The 27998-nt window shown below is 40.2% G+C and overlaps 1 protein-coding gene across 18 annotated transcripts in view; it reads left to right on the forward strand.

The window, feature by feature from the left end:
- The window catches only part of kif1aa (kinesin family member 1Aa), a 56441-nt gene that overhangs the window by 22820 nt on the left and 5623 nt on the right, over nucleotides 1-27998 (forward strand). For 2 of the 18 annotated variants that reach the window (XM_063467322.1, XM_063467327.1), the window contains 31 exons: nucleotides 2253-2455; nucleotides 3457-3536; nucleotides 4849-4924; nucleotides 5548-5627; nucleotides 7033-7139; nucleotides 7228-7308; nucleotides 7398-7578; nucleotides 8570-8642; nucleotides 9300-9390; nucleotides 9476-9624; nucleotides 9712-9890; nucleotides 10215-10352; nucleotides 12346-12657; nucleotides 15507-15625; nucleotides 15711-15817; nucleotides 16616-16745; nucleotides 17874-18036; nucleotides 18137-18227; nucleotides 18322-18440; nucleotides 18544-18599; nucleotides 18711-18926; nucleotides 20930-21038; nucleotides 21120-21186; nucleotides 21469-21553; nucleotides 21645-21750; nucleotides 23230-23244; nucleotides 24386-24412; nucleotides 26573-26687; nucleotides 26806-26939; nucleotides 27039-27100; nucleotides 27185-27330. In XM_063467322.1, the coding sequence (XP_063323392.1) occupies nucleotides 2253-2455; nucleotides 3457-3536; nucleotides 4849-4924; nucleotides 5548-5627; nucleotides 7033-7139; nucleotides 7228-7308; nucleotides 7398-7578; nucleotides 8570-8642; nucleotides 9300-9390; nucleotides 9476-9624; nucleotides 9712-9890; nucleotides 10215-10352; nucleotides 12346-12657; nucleotides 15507-15625; nucleotides 15711-15817; nucleotides 16616-16745; nucleotides 17874-18036; nucleotides 18137-18227; nucleotides 18322-18440; nucleotides 18544-18599; nucleotides 18711-18926; nucleotides 20930-21038; nucleotides 21120-21186; nucleotides 21469-21553; nucleotides 21645-21750; nucleotides 23230-23244; nucleotides 24386-24412; nucleotides 26573-26687; nucleotides 26806-26939; nucleotides 27039-27100; nucleotides 27185-27330 (3617 nt within the window). The remainder of the gene's footprint in view (nucleotides 1-2252; nucleotides 2456-3456; nucleotides 3537-4848; nucleotides 4925-5547; nucleotides 5628-7032; nucleotides 7140-7227; nucleotides 7309-7397; nucleotides 7579-8569; nucleotides 8643-9299; nucleotides 9391-9475; nucleotides 9625-9711; nucleotides 9891-10214; nucleotides 10353-12345; nucleotides 12658-15506; nucleotides 15626-15710; nucleotides 15818-16615; nucleotides 16746-17873; nucleotides 18037-18136; nucleotides 18228-18321; nucleotides 18441-18543; nucleotides 18600-18710; nucleotides 18927-20929; nucleotides 21039-21119; nucleotides 21187-21468; nucleotides 21554-21644; nucleotides 21751-23229; nucleotides 23245-24385; nucleotides 24413-26572; nucleotides 26688-26805; nucleotides 26940-27038; nucleotides 27101-27184; nucleotides 27331-27998) is intronic. The other 16 variants (XM_063467328.1, XM_063467329.1, XM_063467324.1 and 13 more) reach the window with 15 other exon arrangements.

Here is a 27998-nt window from a genome sequence, read left to right on the forward strand (position 1 = left end):
TCCCTGACGTAGAAATTGTGACATCCATTTCCCCTGGCAGGTCTGTCTGTGTACGACGTGTTTTATTTGTACGGCAAGAAAAAACACATATCACATAAAAAGATTTTATGACACATGCAATGCAGTGCAGTAAAGAATTAAATCCCCTAATATATTCTAAGCAATATATTCACAAAGCGTTTACAAAATAGACAACGATGTAATAAAAATCTGAATAAACCTCAATAAACAAACTTAAAAGTTTGGATGTTGTGAGAAAACAGAATGCAATAATTTGCAAATCTCATAAATATATTTTTATTTTTAATTAACAAAATAAAACATTCTAAGAAAAAGATGACCTCATCTTGAACTTGATGGCAGCAGCACAATCAAAAACGTTGGGACAGGGTGATTTCCCACTGTGTAGCATCCCCTCTTCTTTTAACAACACCCTATAAATGTGTGGGAGCCGAGGAGAGCAGCTGCTGCACTCTAACAGGAAAATGTTCCTTCCTTGTCTGATTGAGGATTATAGTCCTGTTATTAACCTGTTGCCAGTTAACCTTATTAGCAGCGATATTTCCCTTAATTTTCCAGCCTTTTGTTTCCTCCTTCCAAATATTCTCATGAAAGAGTAAAAAGTCTCAGTTTAAATATTTAGTGTTCTGTGGTTAATAGAATATGGGTTTACGAGATTTGAAAATCATGCTGCCTTTATCTCCATTTCAAGCATTATTCCAACTGTTTTGTGTTCGTATTTTATAATGAATAAATTAAAGAGAACGTACAGTATAGATGGCCAATATCAGCAATATAATTTGAACAGAAGTAAGCTATGTATTTTTTAAAAATTATAGTACAGCTCAGTGTGTACATTAAGGTCTTTTTAAAGACCACACTGACAGCAGTACATATAAAAAAATCTACTGTATAGCTATAAAGCTATACAAAAATGGATCAGGTGAAGCATTCGTGATATAACACCTTTCCTGTGCTATATCCCTAAGTTCTCAAGTTCCCTAAAAAAGGTGATTTATAATATGATATTGCATTAATTTAAGTGAGGCTCAATGTAAAAAATAGAACTTTTAAGAGAAAGAAAATGTCTCTACCTTAAAAAGATATTTGGATAATTATGAATAATTACCTTGTTACATTTCCCTTTAAAGTTTACGAATCATCAGTCTGTCAACGCCTGTTGGCAGGCAGGATAACAGGGCACAGAGGAACGATAAGATGAGGGTGATGATGTAGACATATAATCACTTACATAATAGTGGATCTTTTAGGTCTTCTGCACTTTTCATGCCATAAATTTTTACAGTCTTTCCATAATACACAACTTAATTAACCGCAGAGGCAATATTATGTGATCAATCTTGGCGAGCCGAAGCCTGTCCAGATGGATGGGTGTGATACACTTGGCCAGTTTATTGCTCTGTGTTTCCATAGCAGCAGCAGCAAGGTTGTTATTATTGCTTTCTGTTCAGGCCTTCCAGGTGCCACGATAAAACCAAGATAAAGCTCTGAACAGAAAAATATAAGGGGCCCTTTTTTTATGTGTTACTTTAATAATAGATTTACCCAGAAATTTCATTCAAAGCTAATCAGACAAACTCATTGCTGTGTCTGATCCTCTACCAGAGAAATGGATTTCTGCTTCCAGTAATTTGTTTGACATTAATAATTTCAGCAAAGCATGCTGAGCAGTAAATGCATCTTGCTGCTTTTAGATAATAATCTTAATTGAGAGTTCTGGCTTTCTAATGTTCTGTGCAGAAAATAAGACGCCATTAAAAATGAGTCATCGTGTTTGTGCACACAGGCTCTGCAGAGCTCACGTACTTTGTTGTTTTCCATAACTGATGACAGTTTTTAATTTTTCGGTAGAGATGCTTGAATGGGAATGAGTAATGGAAATCTTTTCTCATGCTGCTCGAACAGTTTCTCAATGGTTCTGCATATCACGCTGTGCTTGAAGTTTTGTATGGTAGCTACATTTTCGTTGAGTCTTCTTGTGGCTGGATGGCCTCCTTGTTGCATCATTTGAGTTCTCTGTGGCTTTCTGCTGGTGCTGCCCTCGCTTCTGTGCTACCAGTTCAAATTTCTCTCTGTGAGTTAGATTCGTTTCAAGACACGTATCTTCTTTCTTTTCTGTTCTCTTCTCTTCCTTTTCTGTCTGCATTTCTCCGTTCTTTTACTCCCTGTTATCGATTACCCCAAACCCCGCTTCCTGTCCCCACTCCCCACGCCCCGTCCCACCCTGGCAGACATATCCGATTACAAGAACAATAACAATAAAGGCCAAGCTGTGAATCAAAGGGATGATCTCTCCACAGTGACCAATGCCATGACGGGGATGAGCCCCTCTCCATCTCTCTCAGCCTTGTCCAGTCGGGCCGGATCTATTGCCAGTCTGCACGATCGCATCATGTTCAGCCCAGGCAGCGAGGAGGCCATCGAGAGGCTGAAGGTGAGCACCAAACCCTGTTTAACCCCCACCCCAGCCTTGCACAGTCAGGAAATAAAACTTCAGTGGCATTCATCAAGCATTTATTGAGGTTCAGAGTATTTCTAATTGTGGGCAGATTCTATAAAAAAGCTCAAAAAAACAAATTGGTCTTTTATACTTTTTGCCTTTCTGAGAATTTCCAGTAGATTATAACCAAAAACCTGATTTCCTAAAAACAAATGGGTCTTCAGAAATTCCCAGAGCCCAACAAAATGACCACCAACAGGGATATTTCTGACCAAAACTCAGACTAAGGCCATTACACAGTCAGCATATTTTGAAAAGGCAACACTAAATTCTGAATTTTATGGATGCAAACACAGTACACGTTGCATTTTTGCAGAAAATTTGTGGGACGTGTACTCACAGCCCACCACAATGCAGCTCAATTCATCAAAGAACAGCAGAACTGGCAACAGGCTCTATTCACAGGTTCACACCGAGCACATGTGACAGACGTGAAAGAGGCTCGAGATGCCGTGGCATCTGTCACATGTGCTCGGTGTAAACCTGCTCTCATCTGTGAAGAGAATGGGGCTCCACTGGGAAACCCACCAATTCTGGTGTTCCCTGGTGAATGCCAATCAAGCTTTTTATGAGCAGTGTAGTTATAATTAAAATGATGCACCAAGGAGGACAAGCAGAGCATGGTCACCCCAAGCCCACCTTTATCTGTGTCCCTGGCTCTTTCGGCCATTTTAATACTCAATGAAGCTCTACATTATGGCACAAAGACATTATATTCACACCCTTTTTTACATGCCAACATAAGGTCATCTAATGAAATCACGGGTATAGTTCATTTAATTTCTGCTACTTAAAAAAGTAAGCAATTAAGTAAGCTAATAAAATACTGGAATTTTATTGCTTCATTGCTGAATTTGGATGTTTCTTTGCGTTAAGTCCAGATATAGTTATTATTTAAATGATTATCACCACACTTTTTTATTTTTTAATGTCAGGAAACAGAGAAAATCATCGCTGAGCTCAATGAGACCTGGGAAGAGAAACTTCGCAGAACAGAAGCCATTAGAATGGAAAGGTAAGACAACGAGATGCTTAGTTTTATTTTAATTTATTTTATTGCATTGTTTAAATTCCTCTTTAAGATTAAACTTTAGAAATACTAAAGATGCCAAAATAGGAACAACATCCTAATAATTCAAGAAAAGAGGAACACAGGAGGATTTATAACATACAAAAAAACTTAAATGCTGTAAGAAGACAGAAGTAATATTCAGAGGGAAAAAAGGACAATTTCCTGAATTAAAATTTCTAAATTTCCAAGATCACAGTTGTTCATTTGCAGGAAAAAATAAATAAATAAATAAATACGCATATATATATATATATATATATATATATATATAAAATTTTTTGTTTGTTTTTTAAAAACGTTTTATAAAACATTTATAAAAAAATAAAAAAGTTATCTAAGGTTAGTAGTAAATATTCAAAGTTTCAAGGACATTAAAGATATTAAAGTCAAAAACCGCAAAAACTAAAGATGAAAAAGCATAAGAAACCTTGGTGTTCTGAGATTAAAGTCACAGGCTGGATAACTTCACCTACGCCACAGCGGCCATCAGTAAACGCTGTGTTAATGTTGTGATTCTGGGCTCAAATCAGGAATAACTTCATATTCCACCAAATGCAACCTACTACAGGCTAAGCTATAATCAACAAGAAAAGCAAACTGATGTGGCATGTCCTCAGGTTACAGGATTGTAGAAGCAGTGACGTCTAGCTGTGATTATATGATCAGATTGAGCCAATCTGGCAAAGTAACTGTTTGGCCAAAAATGAAAGAAACCAACTTTTCTCATAAATTTATGACTTTAATCTCAGAGAATATTTTCCTTGTAAATACCTGATTTAAAAAAAAAAGACTTTATTGTCCAAGAAAATTGGGTTTTTTTTCTTCTTAGAAATGTACAGCTTTAATAATACATTTTCTGGGTTTCCTCCTCGAGTCGTACCACCCTCCACAGTATCTATGATTTTTTTTATATACCCGTTTGTTTCCCTGAGATGGCTGTAATATGCTGCCATTAATGTGCCTTATTCAAGAATATTAAAATAGAAGTAAAAATGAATCATGCTTAATCTTAATCTTGTTTTCCACACCTCTAAAATGATTGACAATGACAAGCACTAGTATTTCTTCCGGTCCGGCCTAAGGTGAAGCTTTCAGTGATCTGAGTGTAGAGCAATTGGTGCCACCTCCAGAATAATATTGGGTCTATGCTTAATCTAGGAAAGACAACATTTCTCATTGAATGAATGTTGAAAAAAAAGTATATTTACATTTAAAAAAATATCTCACTTGGTATGCTGATGATATTCGTCAACAGAGAGGCCCTGCTGGCCGAAATGGGTGTAGCAATGCGAGAAGATGGTGGAACAGTTGGTGTGTTCTCTCCAAAGAAGGTAAAAGATGTATTCTACTTCTCCAAAACCACTGTGATCTAATCCTTACCGCTTCGATTATTCACTGCTGTGCTTGTTTATTTACCCCCAAAGCCCTCTGATAGCCCTAGAAAGCCCGAGCCCGTGTTTATCGACACAGTCGGGCTGTTTTCCCCCAACGAGGTTTGTAGCTCTGAAGTGTTTAAAGTGTCTCCTCTGATGAGTGCTCGAGCCTCGTCGAGGCAGATCAGACGAGAGTTTCACTGTTTCATTAAGTGTTATCCTAAATCTACTTCATTACTCACTTCAAACACTCCCTCACTGCACCGAAGGCAGCCATGGGTGTAAACATGGGGGAAAAGATAATAGCAGTGCCCTAATTTCAGTGATTTATGGCTGCTTGCCTGCAGCCCCAAAACATCTGACTTCATTAAACACTCCATGCTGGGACGCTGTGGGGAGTGACTGCATGGTTTTAACTATTGCTGATTGTTTGATGTTTCTCACTGGGAGAGCTTGTATTTCAGACCACCTGTTGTGCGCAGCTGACATATGTTATAATGTAAATAACATATGGATGTTGAATGACTCATGCATATTGCTTACCGAAAGTTAACAGTGAAATATTCCCCGTTCTGTGTCAGACGCCTCATTTGGTGAACCTCAACGAGGACCCTCTGATGTCTGAGTGCCTGCTGTACTACATCAAAGACGGGATCACCAGGTTAGAGGCTGACATTTTACAGTGCAATAAGAGGAAGGCGGTTCTCACCCTGAGAGGACAGAACCACTGCAGGGAAGACCAGGAGAAAATGCGATGTAAACAAATGTGATTTATGTAGAAAGTAAAGTCTGCTGAAGCCATCGTGCTGACCTTTATTTAATTAAAACCCCACTTGGATTTTTTTTCTTTTTATTATTAGATGCCTCCCATATTATTGGGAATGACTCATAAAAAGTGTGGGGTCAGCTTATGATGAAGGCACCCCAGAAAAAGTTTAAGAACTGCTGTATTAGCATGAAACTGATTAAAAAAGGACATTGTTTTTATGCTAATCTAACTTCAAGAGACAACAGGCCTGCATTGCAAACATGTTCTCATCACATGGCATCATATAATGTTGTGTCAGATGCCTGTGCCTCACTGGCACAAAATGTTCTCCGCCAGCGGCCCTTGATGCACCAAATGTGGCTACATGGGCCACCGAGAGATAATGGTCCCCATTTAGAGACCCACACTTTCCACAGAAGGTTGGTCACAGGTTTATCAGCCAGGAGATTGTGGTTTGTCTCCCATTTTGATCCTTGTATTGTATTTAGTACTTGTTTTTTTCACTACATACAGTGATTTATTTCATAAATGAATATATTCATATACATAAACTGTATAGGATGGACATGCCATAAAGCTGTAATGGTTTTAATAGGCAGTATGTTGATGAGAATTCCTGTGGTTGCAAAAAGAAGTCAGATTTCTTGGTCCCTGTCTTCAGTGAACACCTTCCTGATGAGATTATGGGCTTAGCTGCTAGCTTCAGTTAGCCACTATGTGATCGTACTCTGTCACACTCATGTGATTTCAAAAGGAGAAGTAGCAGAAGTGTCGCTCTTCAGAAATCACAGCCTGGTTACTAAAAGAAATTCACTCAGCTTGATGTGAGCAGCTTCCTGCCAGAAGTCTTTTTTTCTATGGATTCATCAGCCAAAGTAAAGGTATGGCTGGCTAATGATATAGCTCAGCTAAGGAAGAAGCCATCAGTGATTACTTCCTGTGACACTGTCACCACCATGATGGACGCTTTCTTCTGCACAGTGATACGATGTGATGGTGCAGCTTTGAACTGTTCACAGTAACGTTTGTGAATTTTTAAAGTAACCAGGTCATGATTTCTGAAAACAAACACTGTTACTGTGTTTTGGGAGTGGGGTTTGGTTTCAGGTGCTTTCAGCACATCTGTATAGCCCAACAATTTAGATGAATAAAAAGCACGACATGCAGGAGGAAAAAGACTACATTTGATTTTGAGGTGAACTGTCCCTTTAAATGAAAAAGGACTAAATGTTACATAGATGAAGTGTGTTATTAACTTGCTTTTATATATATTCATACTAACTTTTATGTATTTTAGGGTCGGTCGTTTAGATGCCAGCAGTCGCCAGGATATAGTCCTCAGTGGTCACTTCATAAAGGACGAGCACTGCACCTTCACTAGTTCTACTGGCCCAATGGGAGAAAGTGAGACTTGTAGCTTTGCACATCAAAGTTAAATATTGCTGTAATGTTGTCAGCAAAGCCTCATATGGAATTTTGTTTTCCTGAGCAGCAGTTGTCCTTGAGCCTTGTGAAGGAGCTGAGACATACGTTAATGGAAAGAGGGTGACAGAACCCACTGTTCTGAAATCAGGTTGGTGCAACCTGTGCCATAACTAGCACAAACATTATATGCATAGATTTTGTACTTGTACTCTCTGATCTGATGTGATGCCCTTGCAGGAAATCGCATCATCCTGGGGAAGAGTCACGTCTTCCGGTTTAACCACCCTGTACAGGCCCGGGCTGACAGGGAGAAGAACCCATGTGCCGAAACCCCTGTTGAGCCTGTGGACTGGGCCTTCGCTCAGAGGGAGCTGTTGGAGAAACAGGGCATTGACATGAAGCAAGAAATGGAACAGAGGTATGCCTTCAGGAATAAAGATACAGTAAAAGTCCATTTCTGGAACTTAAGGTAACAATTAGTATAAAAAAAGGTCCAGGCTTGCACCAATTCTTCTAGATTTTGCTATACCTATTGCAAGGTGCAATAAGGAAACAGTTTGTCCCAATGCACAGATAAACTGAATAAAATGTGTATTTTTATTCTTAGAGTAGATTTGAATGATTGATTGTCGTTCCTATCTTTCCTGTTTTACGTCAGAAATCAATCCCTGTCTATAAATAGTCCTGTTGTCTCCTCAGCCTGCTCATTTTTGTTTGCTCTGTTTGTTCCTGCCACATTTTTGTGCTTTGGATTACGTTGTTTCCTCGTGTTTTGGATCTTCTTTTTTTTCTTTTGGACTTTGTTCTAATTTGGGCTCAGCAGTTAAGCTTGTGTCTTAATTTAACAGTCTTAGAGGGTACTACTCCAGAGACCCGCAGCTATTTCTAAAACTATATTCAGTTACTTTTTAATATTTTCTGAGTCTGACACTTCTGAGCAATTTATGAGCCAGTCTTCATGTATTAGAGAAAAAGCATCAGATAAAGCAGTGAGGTTAAAAACAGTGTAACCATGGACTCTTACATGGTGTGCATAATCTATATAGCTTTATCCCCACAGTTGCTACTGGTCTGCAGGCTGCTTTCCAGCTCCAATCCAGTTCCTCATTTTCATGCTCAAATCAAAATCATAAATATCTACTGTCATTAAAGTCTGATCTTTTCTGTGCTGGGGTCCTGCGTCCAGGAAAGGTGGAGAAGTCAGGACATAACTTCCATATCTCCAAATGTAGATGACTACAGAAGGAGTGAGAATTTTGTGGTTCTGTCTGAAGCAGTGACCGAAGTTGCCACTTTACCCAAGCCTGAGGCTTCTTTCTCAGTATCAATGGCTTAAAAACACACAGTGAGGTAGGGCATCGCCCACCTACATCAAGTATTTTTTGTTCACTTTGTTTTTTTGTCCTCAGGCTGCAGGAGCTGGAAGATCAGTATCGCAAAGAAAGAGAGGAGGCCAGCAACCTTCTAGAGCAGCAAAGACTGGTATGGTAATGAGAGTTCAGCTTTGACTGCTATCAACAGTAATTATTAAAGTAAAACCAACAAAAAATCTATCTGAACTGTCTTACACACAGATGTAGCTGCAGTTTGTATATTTCAGTATTGGTATCTACTGTTTACATTATATAAACTATTATCAGTGAGCAGATTTACAGAAAATAAAAAATTATGATGGTGTTTTCAGATCAAATGTGAAGCAAAGTTCACCTTACTGGAATTTCTAGTCAATTTTGCAACTCACAAATATTACTCAGCAGGAGAAAGGAGAACCGATACCTGGGATTACATAACAGACACATTTTATTTAAAAAAAAAACAAAAACAAGATTTAATCAGCAGATCTGACTGCCCACAAGCTACAGCATTTCATTTCTGATTCTCTGTGGCACGAGGAGAATCCACAGACTGTGGGAGAATTTTATCTGGCAGGATCTGCAGCATAATATCATAAAGTATTTTTAATTCACATGGATGTGTATTTGACAGTATTTATATGCACAGTTGTACGCCGCAACACATTTTTCCACGCTTTAATTCTAAATGCAATCTTTTGGGGCCTTTCATTTCAGCAGTTATTAATGATTAATTCAACCTGAATTGCTTGTTCATGTATTTAAAACTTTAATTATAAATTATTAGGATTATGAAAGCAAGCTGGAGGCTCTTCAGAAGCAAGTGGACCGTTATAACCCAGAAGGTCCTGAAGAAGAGGAGGAACCGGAAGAAGAAGGTAAAAACAATTAATACTAGGACACATTTATAAATCTATATTAGGGATAATCACACCTTCATCGAGTCCTCTTTCTGGCCTACAGTGCAGTGGACGGAGAGGGAAAGAGAGCTGGCTGTGTGGAGTTTCCGTAAATGGCGATGCTACCAGTTCACCTCGCTGCGTGATCTCTTATGGGGAAATGCCATCTTCCTGAAGGAGGCTAATGCGATCAGTGTCGAACTTAAGAAGAAGGTTAGAAATGTCATTTAGACTGATAAATATATCGACAGGTCTACGCTGTGAAACGGCTCTTTGAGCATACTCGTTCTTCCCCTGCAGGTGCAGTTCCAGTTTGTGTTGCTGACAGACACTCTTTACTCCCCCCTGCCTCCTGACCTGTTGCCCCCAGAGGCAACTAAAGACAGAGAGAAGCGACAATTCCCACGTACTATCGTGGCGGTGGAGGTGCAAGATCAGAAGAATGGAGCAACTCACTATTGGACATTAGAAAAACTAAGGTGGCTGAACATGCACGCAAGTCTTTGATGAACAAAATCTTAAACTTATCTTGGTAATCAAAAATTCATTAAGTGTCGCACTGAAACTCTTGTTTTAGTGCTCTTCAGTTTGCAAGTCAGTTTCTTTTATTGCAAACATTCGCTTTAATAATTGCACTTCCAAATTAAAAATATCTACCAACCTAATATCGAACAGCAATAAAAAAGAGCCATGCTTCAGTGTCTTCCTCAGAGCTATTTTATTTCTTCCAAACTGTTTACTTTTTCTCATTAACGCCCTGCTGTGTGTCTTTTTTATGTCTTCATTGTTGGTGCTTTCTGCAGGCAGAGGCTAGATCTGATGAGAGAAATGTATGATCGTGCTGCTGATGTGCCCAACAGTACTGTGGAGGACTGTGAAAATGTGATGACGGGAGGTGACCCCTTTTACGATCGCTTCCCCTGGTTCCGCCTGGTTGGCAGGTAAATACTGAGTCCAACACATCGGGACAGGAATAAGAAATACAGGGGCCAACAAGACCAGTATTAGCCATAGCTATCAGAAATTTAGGATATAGGGAGGCTGCTGTCCACTTTTCCACTTGCAGGACGTCGTTCCTGAGAGTTAAAGTTCCCAGCACTTGGGTTGGAAATGCGGCTTTACTGTGTGTGGAGTGTACTCCAAAATGATGGGGACACCTGCATTAATTATCTGCAGTTCATTCAGTCTGGTGTCCCTACTTGTCAAACTTTGTATTTCAGCCACTATAAAACCTGCCTGTACAAACTGAAATAACAGTGTAGTGATTAATACATTTGATAACGATACATTCCAGTTAATGACAGAGCTTTCTACATCAATGGGAAAATCATCTATGCAAGATTTGAGAAAAACATTTCGTCAGTCCTCCTACTCAAAACCTGCTGTTTCTTTCTCTTCCACCTTGGCACATGGCCTCCCAGTGTCTCTCTCTCTCTCTCTCTCTCTCTCTCTCTCTCTCTCTCTCTCTCTCTCTCTCTCTCTCTCTCTCTCTCTCACTTGCACCTGTTATGTAATATTAAGCATCTCACTCCAGCCTTTAATGTTATTCAGCTCCTGCAAGACATGGAAACACTGGAAACTGTGCCCTTGAGCTGTTCTTTTTCAGGTTTTCAATCTGTCTGTCCATATTATAAAGGTGAAAGCAGGTGTATATGATCCAGATTCACAACATTTGATGTTTTCAACGCTTTTAATAGTTTACTGCTATTTTATACTACATCCTTTACACTTGCAGTTTAAAAAATCTAGCTGCTGTCGAGAACTGATGGGTTGAATTAATACATAACTGAATACAGGCTCACTTTGTACATATGTGGCTGATGTGATAACTCAAAGTGACTGGCCGTTTTCAAATGAAATCTGTATGACGTTTAATTTCTGTCATTACCTTTAGATGCAATTAAGCAAGCCCGTGAGTAAATGATCTTATTTCACACACATAAATATTCACTGCCAAAGCTCAGTTGCAGCATATAGTGTACTATCACAGTAATCCAGTGATTGCTGGGAGTAAATCCAACTGTAACAAGTGCCTGTTAACAGGTTGGTCACCAGAATTCATTTTGTGAGCAAATATGGTGTCAAACAGCACTGTCTACAGCAGGAGTGGGGGCACTCCAGGGCTCAGTGGCCGGTGTCCTGCAGGTTTTAGATCTCATCCTGGGTCAACACACCTGAATCAAATGATTAGTTCATTACCAGCCTCTGGAGAACTTCAAGACATGTTGAGTAGGTAATTTAGCCATTTAAATCAGCTGTGTTGGATCAAGGACACATCTAAAATCTGGACACTGGCCCTTGAGGACTGGAGTTAGACTCCCCCGGTCTATAGCACTGAAGCTGTCATTTAAGGAGGTTCTTTGCATGTGATCCCTTAAAAAGTGACCAATCATGGGACAGAGCTCCTTTGATGATTGGCTCACTTGGCATGATTAACTTTGGTTCCTTCCCCTGCTCACTTTTTTTTTAACAGTTTAGATTACAGTTACCTGCAAGAGCACGCATTCCTTGAATTGCCTTCTCTACATTTTATTTATCTTAGCCTCTTCTTTTTATACGCATGTGAAAAAATCTGTACTTAAAACAGTAAATTTGAATTCCCCTGACACTCACCAAGCAGAAACTTACATGTGCGGTTAAATCTGCGCATGAGGACTGGGCAAATGACAGTGAATACCTGTGTAGGTGAAATAATACTTGTTTTTGACATGCCTAAAGTTAAAAATGTGTCTATCTATAGCCCACGATCAGCACAACATTTGTAGCTTCCTGGAGTCTCCCATCTGTCCTCTCTTTCTCTGCTCTTTGCTCAACACTGAAACAAACAATAAAAGCTGTTTCTGACTCAGAGGGAAGAAGGTTTTCTCCTGTGGATCAGTGCGTCCCTTCTCTCTAACTGTACTAACCTAGTTCCCATGTCTCTGGCTGCACCAGAAATCCCATTTTCAACACATGCATGAGCGAGCGCATGAGTGACCCCACCCCATCCCCGACCCTTTCCACCTCTGAAATTACTGAGCTGGCTGACTCGCAGCGGGAGGGTCGCGGGGAGGAGGAGGAGTTGGAGGATTTGGACGACCTGGACGATGATATCTTTTTGGACGACCCGAGCTCCGAGCTCGGGGTAGAGGATGATGATGATGATGATGATGATGATGATGATGATGAGAGAGAGCTCTGCCGAGGCTCCAGCGAAGGCCTGGATCCCTTTTACGACCGCTCACCATTATTCAGTGTAGTGGGAAGGTTGGTGAGGTTTCAGGAGCATGCTGATGGAGGAAACTAGCTCTTTCACACTGAGATGCAAGGTCCCTTTCCATTGGCAAACATCAGGGTAGATGGAACAGTATTCTTGGAAATGCAGTAAATAATAGCGTGTATATCTTCACATAGCCCTCCTTGAGTTGTGGGCTGGGTATGCATAAGTACACAAAATATATCCATAGTGTGCTTTGTTATTTTATGTGGCAAACATGAGGTGTGATCATAAAGTGACTCTCTCCATAAAAATTAAAAAGCAAAGCATACCTAAGTTGATTTTTGCCAAACACCCCTGTAAGGTTATCTCTTTGTGCAGCTCTGGATAGCTTCCAGCATGACAGCAATGTTTATATGACCAAGACTGTCTTCATTTGGCCCAAAAACCTCAGCATTCCACCGTTCAGGTGGTTCTCAGATGCCACAGGATGTTAAAGCAAAACTTCACTGCATTGCCAGTCAGTGCACTGTAGCTGGTGTACTTTGTGAATTTGACATTTTGAAGCCACATTATTTGCAGTTTGGCGGCTGCCATGTTGTTGTTTATTTGGACCCCATAGTGATCATATCGGAGGTTGTAATGCTTGAATTCATCAAAACTGATACAGAAATGTATTGAATGGTCTTTATCACAGAGGTCAACATTAAAAAGGCTCTGAAGTAGCATTTTAACATGGGAGTCTGTAGGGATTGACTTGCTTTTGGAATCAGGATCAAGTGGTTACTAGTGGAACCGCAGGTTTGGCCCTTGGATGCTGGCTCACGTTTTCAGCCCTGCATCATCTCCTGATCCAGGACACTGATATATTCTTGGACACTCTTCCACTGAAAAAAGCTCTTTGGTCTTTGGGTTGTAGATAGAGATCCAGCTCTCTTTTTTAAGGATAATCCTGAACATGAACGTAATGACCTAATTTTCATAAATTTAAAGTCCATGGCAAATCTTCAGGTGAAAGTGGTCATCCATCAGCCATCCAAAGAGTAATTCAAATAGACGCTACACTGCCAGCACTCTAAGGTTACACAAGGAGATGACCTTGAAGGGGAAATTAATCAAACTGAAGTCAGATTTTTATAGATGAAGTCACTAAATAAGTGCACCTGAATTATGTTGCTCTTTGGTCTTCTCCAAATTACTGTCCACCTCAGAGATCTGCTGTTTCAGTGTTAACACGGGCATGAAGCATTTCAGTTGGAAAGCTGCAACCGAAATTTGGAAAACAACTTTTCCTTCTTTTTTTTTCGATTGTGGTATTTCCTTTTACTGATTTTCTTAAACATCTGCTTACTGCTCAAAGTCAAACCAGACCCTTTAGTGTCTTGCCTTAGTTGTCACTGTATCTCTAAATCTTGAGCTGAAAATGTTGAGTACCACACTATGCGGACACTGGAGTAGACATTTCTGGACTTTAAGGTCCATCTTTTCCTTTTTATCTTTAATCTCTCTTTCAACTAAAAGCTTATTTTACTTTGCTTTTTTTTTGGAGGGGGGGTTATACAGTGGCTCGATGCGTCTCACTCTTACTTAAATTCTTCCTAAATTCAGTGCAGAGTGGGTCCGTTTATGCTTCTTGTTTCTATGCAGTGCTGATGCTGAACGGCTGTGTGAGGTGTATGTCAAATCAAAGTAGTGGCTTATAAAAAAGAAAAAGGACTTTTGACTCCCCAAAGCACTGACGCATCTCAAGAAGTAGATTGAGGTCTGATGTGCATAGTAAGAGGAAGAAACAGCGAAATGTTCTCACCGTGCTGTGAAACCTGAATACAGTTGAAAGAATCTGAAAATTTTTGAGCTAAGTGGTGTTCGAACAAAGACTCAAAATCTCAAGATGAAAGAGCTGGTTTCTGCAGCAGCTGTCTCTCTTAGGCATGCCAGAGCACAAGTCTTTTCATTTTGACATTTTTTTTTTTTTGTCGATTTTTACGTGAATACGTCTGATGATAAATTCGTACCCCTATTTTGTACAAATTACCACTCCGGCCCAGGAGGTGCACTTTGATTTCTGATGTCATTCGTTGGTTTTTGATGTAGCATACAGTCTATGAAGCTGTTGGCAGTTTTGATTCAAGCTGAGCCATGTTCCGTATGATGATTTCTGTTCCATTTGCTTTTGATTCCTTTTGAGTCAAAAAGTTGAAAGCATTTTTGTTCACCTTTTTTGTCCTGAGCATGCCTTATTTGCACCTCACCAATCTTGTCATAAGCCTGTCCTTTTTTACGCTGTCCACCCTTAAATGTCTATCCCTATTGGCTTGTGAAAAATGTGGATCAGTTATTCTATTATTAATAAGGAAAGCATTTCTAATGCAGCTGTTCCCAAATTTCTATTCTCAAAGAAAACGTAGTCTGTAGCAAAGTGCTTTAAGTTCTCAGTTTGGCTTTATACATTATATAGAGTCATTGTCATGATAGCATGTGATCATAAAGCAATGCATTAAAATGAATTCATTGCTTACGACGAAAACATCTGCTATCCAGCAAAGTCTTGAGCTGAGTTCTAATTTTTAAAGTTAATAAAAAGAATTGAAAGTTTAGCCTTACATACATGCTCCTTAGCCTCACTATCCTTCATCAGTACAAACCAAAAGTTTAGGGTTATTGCATGTGACCCATTATTGACCTGATTATATAGTCATTATTGGATGATAAGGATAAGCAATAGTAAAGGGCAGCCATGGCCGTCGCAAGAGCAGTCCCAGCTTCTGTTTGGTTGCTTTGCAGTTCTGTGTTCTGTTGTCCAGTCCAGTGATTTTTATCAAATGTGGCACGTCTCCTTAGTCTGATTCTTGCTAATGCTTTTTTTTTCTTTTATTTCTCTCTTTGGCTTCCCGTGCAGGGCTTTTGTTTATCTCAGTAATCTGCTGTACCCGGTTCCGCTCGTCCATCGCGTGGCCATTGTCAGTGAGAAGGGAGAGGTAAAGGGCTTCCTTAGGGTGGCAGTACAGGCCATATCAGGTAAGGCTCAAATCCTCAGACTCACGATCGTTGAAGCGATTGACGGGACAAGCTGTGTGTGATTTCTGGAGGGAGTGAGGTGAAGGTTCTCTGTGTTTCCCTCCAGCTGATGAGGAGGCTCCCGACTACGGCTCTGGAGTGAGGCAGTCGGGCACTGCCAAAATCTCCTTTGAGGATCAGCAGTATGAAAAGGTAGTGAAAAACAAACTATAGTTATTACAGTTAGTTTCCACAGTGTAGGATTTACCTCTATGTACAGTTGCTGTCAAAATCTTTGTGATTTTAGGTGTTTACAAAAAGAGTTGAATTGCGCGCTGTTCCAAGGCTTCTTTAGATTTGTACATTTTTTTTAGAACTCGATGCACCCTATCAATAGATTTAGGGTTTTCTGGCCATACAAACATGCTGGTCAGTGGCTTTGACCAATCACTTATCTCGAATGTAAAGAAAGGATCCTGTCATCATACACTGCTGTGTCACCAGTGTACACGTTTACTTCACTCAGATGGCATCAAACTGTTAATTTTGCTAATATTCCTACCTTCTTTCCCACTGATAGATGTATTTTGTTTTTTCAACTTTAGAAGAACTTCTTTTACCATTTAAGTTTCCTTTGATGCATTTTCTGTATTTATAGAAACATCCTCCAAGTACAAGGGCCAAACTCTGAATCATCTTCAGACCTTTTATCCACTTATTTTATGAAGAAATTACCAAGAAATAACCCATACCCATCATTAAAATTGCCTTTGAGAGAATTCCAACTACATCTGAAATATGTGACAATGTTTAGAAATGTGTTATTTCTCTACAATGAATGCAATAGTGGCCCTCAAATGAAGTGGAAAATGCAAAATAAAGCCCTTGTTGTCATATGTCATAACTGAAAAATGTTTTGGTAGACAACTAAAGGAGTAAATGATGTAACTGTTTAAAAATCTGAGGACACAAGTGGGTAAGACTGTTCACCACTCTGCTGTGCTCCTGTAGTTCCAGTCAGAGTCCTGCTCTGTAGGACTGTCCCGCACTGGGATTTCTCAGGAGGAGCTTCGGATCGTGGAGGGAGAGGGGCAGAACGCAGAAATGGGGCCGTCAGCTGACGAAGTCAACAACAATACATGTGCGGGTAATCGTATTTTACGAGTGAATGGACACGTGTTCTGCGTGTTTGCTTGTGTCTGTATGTATGTGTATGTCTGTGTGTGGTCTCCTTTTTGGCTCAGCAGACATATCAGACTGAAAATTCACAGGAAAGACTTTAAAAGAAATCATTTAAGATAGGCTTGGGTTTGGAGGGCAAACAATGGCAAACGGTGGCTCATGTGGAAGATGTATAAATTAGCCCAAATGCTTGTCTCCAATTTCTTGGTAACTCCAGTCCATTCCTGTTCTGTTCCAGTAGAATTTATTGACAGTCGGCTCAGCATCTACCTGGAATGCAACCTACCCAACAAAAACATTAAAAAGAAGTGTCTAAACATCACTGAGATCTGTTAATGAGTAAAAAGGTGAAAAACTTGTCTTTTGAAGTCATTGAAAACACATTTCTTTACTCCTAAAGAAAATTTACTACTAAATGTGGTTGAAATCTAAAAGTGGTTGAAGTCCTCACCGACCTCCCCTCGGACAACCAGGAGATTTGAACCCAGATGCTTCTTGCTCTTTTTTTATTAACACTAATGAGATCATCTAATGGTCGGAACGATGCTGTAAAGTATTCTGCGCCAGACATTTTACAAATAAAAAAGATGCAAAAAACCAACCAAAAAAGCAAAAACACCCACTAAATCTAATAAAAACACACAAAGGAGTAAAAGGAGAGGCCTTTTTAAACAAGCAGGGATTTATATAACATCCATACAGTGTTATACAGTCTTGCAGTCTCTTTCACCTCACGTACATGTATGTAGTATTTACCAAAGTCAAAGTGTAGAATTAATAGTGTCTGAATTTCTTGCATTTGGGTTATCAATAAAATAGATCACTCTAAGTAGATTGATGATTTATTCATGGCCTTTAGATCAAAAAACTAGAATATCAACATTGAAAAGTCAAGACCCTTGTTACTGGGAAACCTTTAGGTTGTCCAATATCCTAGAATAATAAAGCTTAATCTTTAAAAATTAAACATGAAGGTCACGCCCACCAACCAGATTTAGAACATTCATGGATGTCAAGTTCTCAATGAGAATTTCCAACCTGCGTTTATTTTTCTTTTTTCCTTTTTCTTTTTTGTGGTTCCTTGCAGCTGGATCAGATGAGGTGGAGAATCCACTGAAGGCTGGTCTGGATGGAGCACTCGATACAACTCTGGAACATCTCAGGATCGGTAATATTTTTACCTTCAGAGTGACTGTCCTGCAGGCCTCCAGCATCTCTGCGGAATATGCCGACATCTTCTGCCAGTTCAAGTAAATTGCTCTTCACAATATTTCCGCTGGAGATTTGTGATTGTTGGTGTTGTTTTTACTGTTTTACATGCAAACTTTGCATTGATTGCTTTGTCTTTAGCTTCATCCACCGCCATGATGAGGCCTTCTCCACTGAACCCCTAAAAAACACAGGCCGCGGCCCTCCTCTCGGTTTCTACCATGTGCAGAACGTAAGAAGAGTCGGCTCATGTCCTGCACAGCTTTATGCATTGTTCTGTATTTAATAGGTTAGGCACTAAAATGGATTGTTTTTTGTTTTTTTAGATTGCTGTTGAGGTTACTAGATCATTCGTGGACTACATCAAGACTCAGCCAATTGTGTTTGAAGTCTTTGGCCACTACCAGAAGCAGCCTTTTCTTCCTCTTTGTAAAGATGTCATGAGGTACTGTGTTTGCTTATAGCATTTACTGCATTTATACACATACTATGATGAATATGCTTGCAATTCTTTATATTCATACGTAACTGTGTGTTGTGACACCCAGTCCACTACGCCCCTGCAGGAGACAGTTTCCACGAGTGATGCCTCTCTCCAAACCAGGTAAATAAGATGCTCTGCTTGTGTCTTATCATTTATTTTTGTTGTATTGCTGTTGTACTCGTCTGCTTGCAAGTCGTATCATCTCAGCTTCATGTTGTTGGGTGTGAGCAGTGGATCCTGACGCCTCGTCGGACCGGGAGAAATCGCTGGAGCTCATCCGATACTTGGTCCCAGATGTGTTCAATGGGTCACTGGTGGACTCGCTGTCAGGCCACGCTCTGTCTGCCGCTGGCTTAGCTGCTTCCTTCCTGCTGGAAGGAAACGAGCAAGCTCAGCTGCCAGCTCCACCCATCTCTATCTGTTCAGTTATTAAAGCTCAGAAGCCGGGTTGGTCACTGATTGGTCAGATCCAAGAGAATCCTGCAACTGGAAACCCTTTTTTATATCGAGTGTTTTTCTTGGTGTGACTTAAATGAGCCAAGTGCATTTTAAAAGCACTAAAAGTATCTCTTCCAGCTCTAGGGTTTTGTGACTGAGTCGCCTTGTAGATGAAGCACTAACACAAATATTCAGTGTCAGTTACTAGTTGCTACTTGCTGTGTAGTAAAACTCAAGTTAATCGATATAAAAGGGGAGGTTTCATGTGTCAGGATTCTGCAGTTGGATTGGCTCTCTGGTGTACTGTGTGTTCACTGTTATGTGGTGCATTCTCCTTGCAGTTCCCTCTTTGAGCTCCTCTTGATTGGATCACAGTGCCTTTCTTCTATATTAGTCTGCCACGAATGAAACTCTCTCCGATGGGAATGTTAACTATAATGTACATTGTCTTGATGCATTCTCAATCATCCAGGAAAGTAAATCTCCAAAAGTTGATTCTGTTCATCTGGACGTAGCGTTTTGTGGGAGAAACGTTTCGTCACTCATCCAAGTGACTTCTTCAGTCGCAGCTGACATTCTTTCAATGATGAGGATGTACACATCCTGGACAGGGAAGAACGCTGGTTTGAGCGCGGAGTCAAGGAGGCCATTTACGTGAAAAAGGAAAGACCATCTCTGAATCGAGAAGGGGGCCTAAGGGTATCTTTCGCCATCTTACAATGCTGTGATTGCAGCCATTCCCCAACTCTCTGTGAATGGTACTCATGGCCATTGATCAGTGGGTTTTGGTCAGTGGTTGTTGATCAATGGTCATGAGAATTTGCATAATTATGATTAAGGAACTGACCTCACAGCCCATTGTTCCTTCAGTGGGCTGGTTTCAGTCATTATGCAAATGTACTGTTTATAAGATTGGGGAAACCTGCAGTCAGCTGAGACTGAAGAAGTCACTTGGATGAGTGACGAAACGTTTCTCCCACAAAATGCTACGTCCAGATGAACAGAATCAACTTTTGGAGATATAATGTACATTGTGGTGCATATGCATATATAACACACCTGAGATTTATCAATCCCTGGGAATAAATTCACATGTTATAATAGGAAAGCAATCAATCCAAAGAGGTAGAAAACAAACAGATGAAGAATTAAATACAGCAAAAAGGCAACCATTTTACAGGCTACAAATTTGTCTCACCTGCTTTTAACCTGTAACAGTACAGATATTTAAAGCAGTATATGTCTATCTGTAGTGTCACATCAGCTTTGAGCTGGCTAAATTTTTAAAAACATTTTAATGAACAGCTAAAAACTAAAACCTGAACAATATTGGTGTTAGTTATCCACCAGATTGTTATTTCAGTTATTCTGTTGGCTAAGAATTATATTGCATCTCTAAAAGTGACACTTGAAGCACCTTTAATATATAAAATACATAGTAACTCCCACAAGTATGCATTACATTATACTGTATTTATACTTATAAAATTGATTTCTGCTTCAGCTTGGGACAAATTTAAGGGATGCATGGATTTTTTTTTCTTTACCTCTGAACTGCTTTTGGGCACCAGTGGAAATTAAAGGATTTCTTTAACTCTTAGTCAGTCGTATTAACATTATAGACTGACTGTGCTGAATGTTAATATTAACCATCAGGCGACCAAGCTTTTATAGAGTTTAAGATGTCTGGCATTGTAAATATCCCCACTTGGTCACCTGAACGTTAAAGTGCTTTATAAAGACATACATATGCATTCTCTCACCTAAAGGATGGTTCAGACTTTTTTTTTCTTTATACAGAGCGGTCAAAAATGTGCTAAATGAAAAAAAGCTTCTTGTACAGTACTGAGTGGGTGCTCCTTCCCTGAATCACTGATTTCCTTTCTTCTCCCCTTTCTCTTTCCTTTGTAGGGTAGGTAGCTGTTCTCCCTGCTGTTAGCTGCTAGCCTGCGCTAGGTTTACCCCTATTGTGCCTTCTTGTATAATCCTCTCTCTAATCTTTTTCAACACAGTACCTGCCACCAAACTGACGGCCATGACCCGTCCACAGGCAGGACCCTGTCACTGTAAATATGACCTCATGGTTTTCTTCGAGATCTGCGAGCTGGAGGCGAACGGGGAGTGAGTATCTCGAGTCAGCAGAAAATTGGGAGAATTTGTTGGGCCACAGAAATCTCTGAGACTCTTTTTTCTGTCATTCAGCTACATCCCTGCAGTAGTGGACCACAGAGGAGGAATGCCCTGCCATGGCACATTTCTTCTGCACCAGGTATCTTAGTCAGGCTGGGAGCAAATATGTTGCAGTCAAATCAACTGTCATCAAAGGATCTTTTATACCTGAAGACATTCGCATTTGCCCTCTCATAGCTCTGCTCTGAGAGGGCAAATGCAATTCTACCCAGATTGATGCAGCACGATTGACGCACATCAAAAGCGTCTCCAATTTGGTCTTAGTAATTGTAGACAGCCTGTTCAGTGGATGTGTCACGCTCTGCAACCTTTGAAAAATGGCATATTCTGCATGCTCACTCTATCCTTGTTCCTTCTTCAGGGCCTCCAGAGGAGAATCACTGTTACTATTGTACATGAATCTGGAAATGACATAGAATGGAAGGAAGTCCGTGAGCTTGTTGTGGGTAAGACTGATGTTCAGCTTCTCTAAAGCTGAATACATTTTACCAATAGTCTGTATGAGCTGTTCTTACTGAGGCATTTCTGCTTTCCCAGGACGTCTGCGCAACACGCCCGAATCTGATGAGACCATCATTGATCCTAATATTCTATCTCTCAACATTTTATCTGTTGGATATGTCAGGCCCCTGCACGATGACAGGTATGTACTATGCTTAATGTTTGAAGCAAATGTTTTTCATTGAAATAGCAAAATACTTGCAAACTACTGTGTTCCCATAGCTTTTTGAATTATGTGGCAGCTCAGCTGAATTTGGAAACCACTTTACGGTTCTGATGTTTGTGAGTCTTATCTGAGAGTGTGCATTACTGCTGCGGCAGCTCCTGCACTGGAACACGACACACGGCAAATGCATGGCACGTATGGGGTGACCAGGTGTCCTCAAACTTCATTTTATTAACCCGTTCTCCCACATTTTGATTACCTCATGTTTACCAGAGTCAACAGATGCTTGCAGGAAATATGTGGCTTGAAAATAAGTGTGCTGATTTATGGATGAAGTTACCATAAAACCTAAAAATGATTTGGAAACAGAATAGCAGCTGAAACAGAAGCTAACAGTTTTAATGCTTACTGGAAAAGACAGATGAAATTAACAAGTATGTAAAGACCATTAAAACAAGCCTTTGCTTCCATTTGTGCTCGTAAAAAGTAAACCATATTTGTTCTTCAATTACAAGTGAGATTTATGAAATAATTTATAGCCCACAAAGTCTCTTTAATGACATCTAATCTGCTGGGATCTGGTCACCCTAAGCATATAAGTTGTAAAAAGCATGGCAGCAGAGTCACAGCTTGAATGTTATGTCAGGAAACTCTGCAAATTCCCTTTGTGTTCTTATCGTTATCACTGTAACTGCATGAATATGCTGTAGATCCCTCTTTCTGACAACAGCAGGTCAGATCCAGAGTCACTTTCCTTGAGTTATTTAAGAATCTCTTTAAAGCTACACTTACCACACCAGTAGCTCTGAAGTCACTCGTCCATGCTGGCTGCGCGACCCTCCTTGGTGTTAATATATGCTGCTGTTGGTTGTCTCATTGCACCTACATGTTGCATCTCACTGTGTTCATCACCTCTCATTTAAATCCTCTCATCACTGACCCCAGTGTAGGTTTAAAAAGTGTTTTTTATTAACCATGCACCTTAATTTTACTCTGTGTAAACAGATCTGTATAAAATAGAAATGCATGCCCTTCTAACTTTTCCACTGCCATGCCTATATTTATTCAAATACAAAATCACTAACACACCTTTAACTATTTTGTTGTTGTTTTCTACTCAGTGCAGAGTCATTCATTTGACATGCAGCATTTCATCATTTTATTAAATCACCTGATTGACCTTCACTTTTCTAATGACCCTGGAAATTATGTTTCTGGGTGTGATGTACATCTGGAGCCTAGTTTATAAAGAAAAACAAAAGAACAGAGAAGGTGTATTGTTCACTTAATGTGTAATGGCATAACTAACACAAAGTTCACAGGAAAGAGGTTAGAATGAGCTGTTGTGAATGTATAACAGAAAAATATGTTCTGACTTTTATACATGCAAATCTTTCTACAGACACTCATTTTATGCATCATTTCCTTGCCTCCTTTTCTTGCATTTTATCACAGATGCAAACCAAGGAGGTAAGAGAGGAGTCGAGCCAACATGCATTTAACAGAATGAGAGGCTGCAGAGACATCATTCTAAAGTGATTTTAATTCAAACTGTAGTACAGCAGCAGTATCTGGCCATTGCTTTGTTACAGCCTGCCACTGGTATTATTTCATTGTGGTACACATTGTGAGAAGAGTGTAGAGATATCATGCATTTCTTTTGATAATCCTGTCAACACTAATGGAGACAGGCAGAAAGAAAAAATGAATACAAAAGAGTAATTGCTTCTCCTGTTATGGTTTTTACATACCTTTTAAGCTCAAAAGACTTTCATAAATTACATAAATGTATGTGCTTCCTCCTCCTTCCTCTCCTCTGTGTGTTTTATAAATTGAGACATCCTTCAGGACTGATTTAATGTGGAGTGTCTGGCAGAAGGATGGAGGAGAGAGGAGTCGAGGAAGTGCAAAACAGAGAAATGTAAAAAGCCCAGAGTTTGCACAGCTTAATGTTAGCATCCCACCAGTAGAGGGCAGTAGTATTCTTTTTTACAACTGATGAGAATTTAGGATTAAACAGCAATTGATTTGTAGATGGACCATTTGGTTAATAAATCAAGTAATTGCTGCCATAAAAGATATTATTAACTATTTTTTTGCTTCTTTATTAATATCTAAAATCCCTTAACACTCATCCTTGTATAAATCTTATGGTAGTAACTCTTATGTAGTAGTAGACTCCATAAGTATATTTACAATATAATAAATATGAATGATAATATTGTAATTATTCATGTAAAAAGTCCTGAAAATTATAGTGCATCCTGACCCTGTTTTTTTTTTCTCATTGCTTAATCTCTCTTGCTTCCCCTCTCCCCCAAAAATCTAACAACATCAGCAGCAGCATCGTCTAGATTTGGGTTTACTGCGTTTTAATGTAAAGCAACCGAGAGCTCCATACTGTACTAACCTCTAACCTCTGCTGGATCAGCTTTCCTTTAACCCTAATTGTTTGTCGTGTTATGGGCTCAGTAGCCAAAACTTAAGCTTAATGGCTCAGCGCCAGATCAAGCTGCGGTCCAGTGTGGTCAGAAACTAACATCACAGTATATGATGCTAACATTTTTCTCCCTCCAGTCCACTAACGGAATGTTGTTTTTTGCTTTTGCAGACAGTTTCTTGATTCGGACATGCCTAGGTATATTATTTGCCTCTGTTTTCATGCTCCTAAGTTACACGAACGCCTCATCTTTCTAACGTCCTCCATACCCTGTCATCTCTTTCGTGATTTTGTTACCTTCTCTCTGACTCTGTCATTGCTGTCAGCATTTCATCTGTGCCTCTTTGCTTCTCTGGCTGTGTTGGATGTGTGTTTGAGCTTCTGTCAGGCCAATGACGGACGGGATCTGCATGGCTCTGCTTTGTTTCGCGTGGACTGTCCTTGGTTGTGTCTCTGCTGGAGGTGTCGTGGGGCCAGTATCAAACTCTCGGTTTCCACTTCAGCTGATGAGGCAGATTTTAGAACACGAATGTTTACTCTGTCTTTAGCCTGTTTGTTTACAAATGCTCCTTTATTTGCAGACTACATTGAGAAGGCAGTGAAGTAAAACTATGAAGAAGGTGCATTTGTACTGGTTACCAGTAGAGGGTGGTAGGAATCCATCACAGAAACATAGCCTAACTCTACAAAGGCAAACTGATATTTAAAAGAGGCTAAAAAGAGGTTATTTTCTGCTTTTGTCTCTCAATACTGTTTCTTATGTTCATTTTTTTGGCCTTTACAGTGAAGGAATATTTTGAATCCATGGATATGATTTTGTTAGTCACCTCTAATCCCAAGAGTCAGAGTGTTTCCCATCAAAGCTACAGAATATTAACAGGAACACTGTTCGCCCGCTATTACTCAAGTGCTGCAATATGGATCACATCATTTACAGTACGCGCTCTGGCACGATACTCCAGTGCAGCTATTAAAATGTATTCCAGTGAACCATTACCTCACCAGTAGCACTTTACACAAAATTGCTGCAATGTTGTGAATATTTTTAAATCCTACTCGTACCTCAGCGAAACACTGCCAAACACCAGAAACAAATGGTTCCTCACATGTTATGCCAGCAGCATGACTTCAGTGCTGGCTCCCACATTTTTAGGAGGCAGTAAAGTGCAGAGAAGCACATGTTGGAGGAGCGCAGGGAGGAAATTGCTTCGTTGTAGTGTAAGCGAACAGGTTTCTACTACTGGGAAAAAAGTGTGCATGTGTGAAGGTGTGAATTTGTATGAACTTGCTAATTGCTGGCAACAGAAAAGGCACCTCACCTTTATTCACGCGAGCTCTGCGCATAGATGTTTGCTTTCTTCTCAGTGACACTCTGTTCACTTTCCCACAAGGTCACCTCAGTCCAAGGCCAGTGGGCCCAACATCTGAACCTCATGAAGAGTCCGTACGGCCTCTTTTCATGGCTTACAGAAACATTAGTTTCCTTTTACAGTTCTTGCTTGGATTATCTTTTTTAGATTTAAGGCAGCACCGGGCTACAGGCCAGAATAATAACTGACTTCAGTGTGTGATTATTTCCCCTCGAGGGACACGAGGAAAAATTGTGTACATTAGTGTATGGAGTAAATCATCGGAGGAATAGAAAGCAGCATTGTTGTGCTTGAAGAATGGTCCCGTGCTGTTATTTGACCTTCTCTAACGTACAGTAAATCAGCCGTCCTCACAGAACCTCTCCGCTCTATCTGATGAGCTTTGATGAGTTATCAGTTTGAAAAAAAGGCAAACAGCATCCCAGCCACACAAGCACACAAGCACAACATACTTCCTGACTCTCACTGTCTATTCTTTTGCTGATTTCCTCTTTCTCACAGCATTTCCCTGGGAGTTGACCATAGGTATTTCACTGCCCTGTCCCTCATGTTTACCTGCTCGTGCCTCATCCCTTCATCGCCTTTCTTTCTGTACCAATATTCATCTCTGCTCTCTTTGCTTTTCTGTGATGTTTTATACAAAGCAAACATAACTCAGTCTGTTTGTTGCATGCAAAATGATCATATAAGCGCTTTTGTTTTATTGAAAACTAGAGAAATATTTACTAAAATGTTTATATATTGCACAAGTGGATCAGTAAATTGATTTGCTTCTGTTTATAAATCATGATATTAGGGCACATTTTTCTGCTTAAATAGTTTATTATTGGAAATTTTTTGGATTTATCCAGTTTTTTATGTTTACATCTGCAGAGTAAACTTTAGCATGGGTTAAGCTCTAGCAGCTAATCTGTTGTTTTAGTAGAGGAACTTGAGTTTCGACTGCTGATTCAGTTTCTTGGCTTCTTGTCTCATTGGACCACCTCAGAACTTTCTTCCGGTTTGAGGCTGCTTGGGATAGCTCAATGCACAACTCCCTGCTCCTAAACCGAGTCACTCCATACGGGGAGAAGATCTATATGACCCTCTCAGCCTACTTGGAGGTACTGTACACTGCCTGCATTCATAACAAGGAGAAATAGCTCTTACAGGATCAGAGGTGACGTGTGAGTTACTCTAGAGGAACTATGTTGGAAATGTCTCCTGTTTTATGAATTGCAGATGGAGAACTGCACGCAGCCTGCAGTTATTACCAAAGATATCTGCATGGTGTTTTACTCTAGGGACACAAAGCTCTCAGCTTCCCGATCAATCCGTAACCTTTTCGGTACTGGTAGCCTAAGAGCTGCAGATGGGTGAGATATTTTAGGCTTTAAAATCATCATTTAGCTCATTTGTTCTCTCTGACGATGTTCTATAAAATGTTAAATGCTCTCTCGCTCCCTTTTTTTTAGAAACCGTGTAACTGGAGTTTATGAGGTCAGCCTGTGTCACCAGGCAGATGCAGGAAGCCCTGGTAAGAGGCAAGAAAAAAAACGGTACAGTTTTGCATTTAGCTCAGTCGTCCTGAAATTTTAACATTGCACCCATCCCTCACCAGGAATGCAAAGGAGACGCAGGCGGGTGCTGGACACCTCTGTGGCCTACGTCCGTGGGGAAGAGAACCTGGCTGGATGGAGGCCACGTAGTGACAGCCTCATTCTGGACCACCAGTGGGAGCTGGAGAAACTCAGCCTCCTCCAAGATGTAAGATTTGTTGTTTAATTTTTACTGGCTCTGTTCTTTCACTCCGGTTGAGTTATGCCTCATGAATGTTATACTGGGCTTTGTTGCAGCTTTGCAGTTCATCCACTGCCAGAGACAAGTTTGGAGAGACAAGTTGTTGCTTAATTGAGCCTTCAAACAGTAACTGAGATGAATGTCATTCAAATTGTACATTTTCCTTGACAAAAAATACTGTCACTAATTAATGCTGGTTACGTGTCAGTGAGGGGATATTGAGGTTTTCCTAGGGCAAGTGAGAGACATAACGTCTCCCTTATCTCCTGGGTCTCCTCCTGGTTAGACACGCCAGAAGACCCTCAAAGAACTACCTCATCTGGCTCCTTTCACCCACTTTCACCCAGAAGAAGCTCATTTCCACCACTTTCTGTCACTACCCACAGCTCATGGCCATGTGTGAAAATAGGATTCACCCAATAAACTGACAGTTCCGACTCCGTGCTCAGATTTGCCTTTAGTAAAATGGGCCATTGCCACTCTTACCTCACTCCACATTATTCACCAGTACATTTGTCAGTCTTCTGCTTCCGCTTATGAGCAGCACCCCAGCTTTCTTATCAGTGGATAAAAAGAATTTGCCATCAGAAAAATATGAATAAAGCCAGCCGAGTCCTAGGGTTTATATTGCCCCA

This window comes from Pelmatolapia mariae, linkage group LG23 (assembly GCF_036321145.2).
Source record: "Pelmatolapia mariae isolate MD_Pm_ZW linkage group LG23, Pm_UMD_F_2, whole genome shotgun sequence".
Classification (NCBI taxonomy): Eukaryota; Metazoa; Chordata; class Actinopteri; order Cichliformes; family Cichlidae; genus Pelmatolapia; species Pelmatolapia mariae.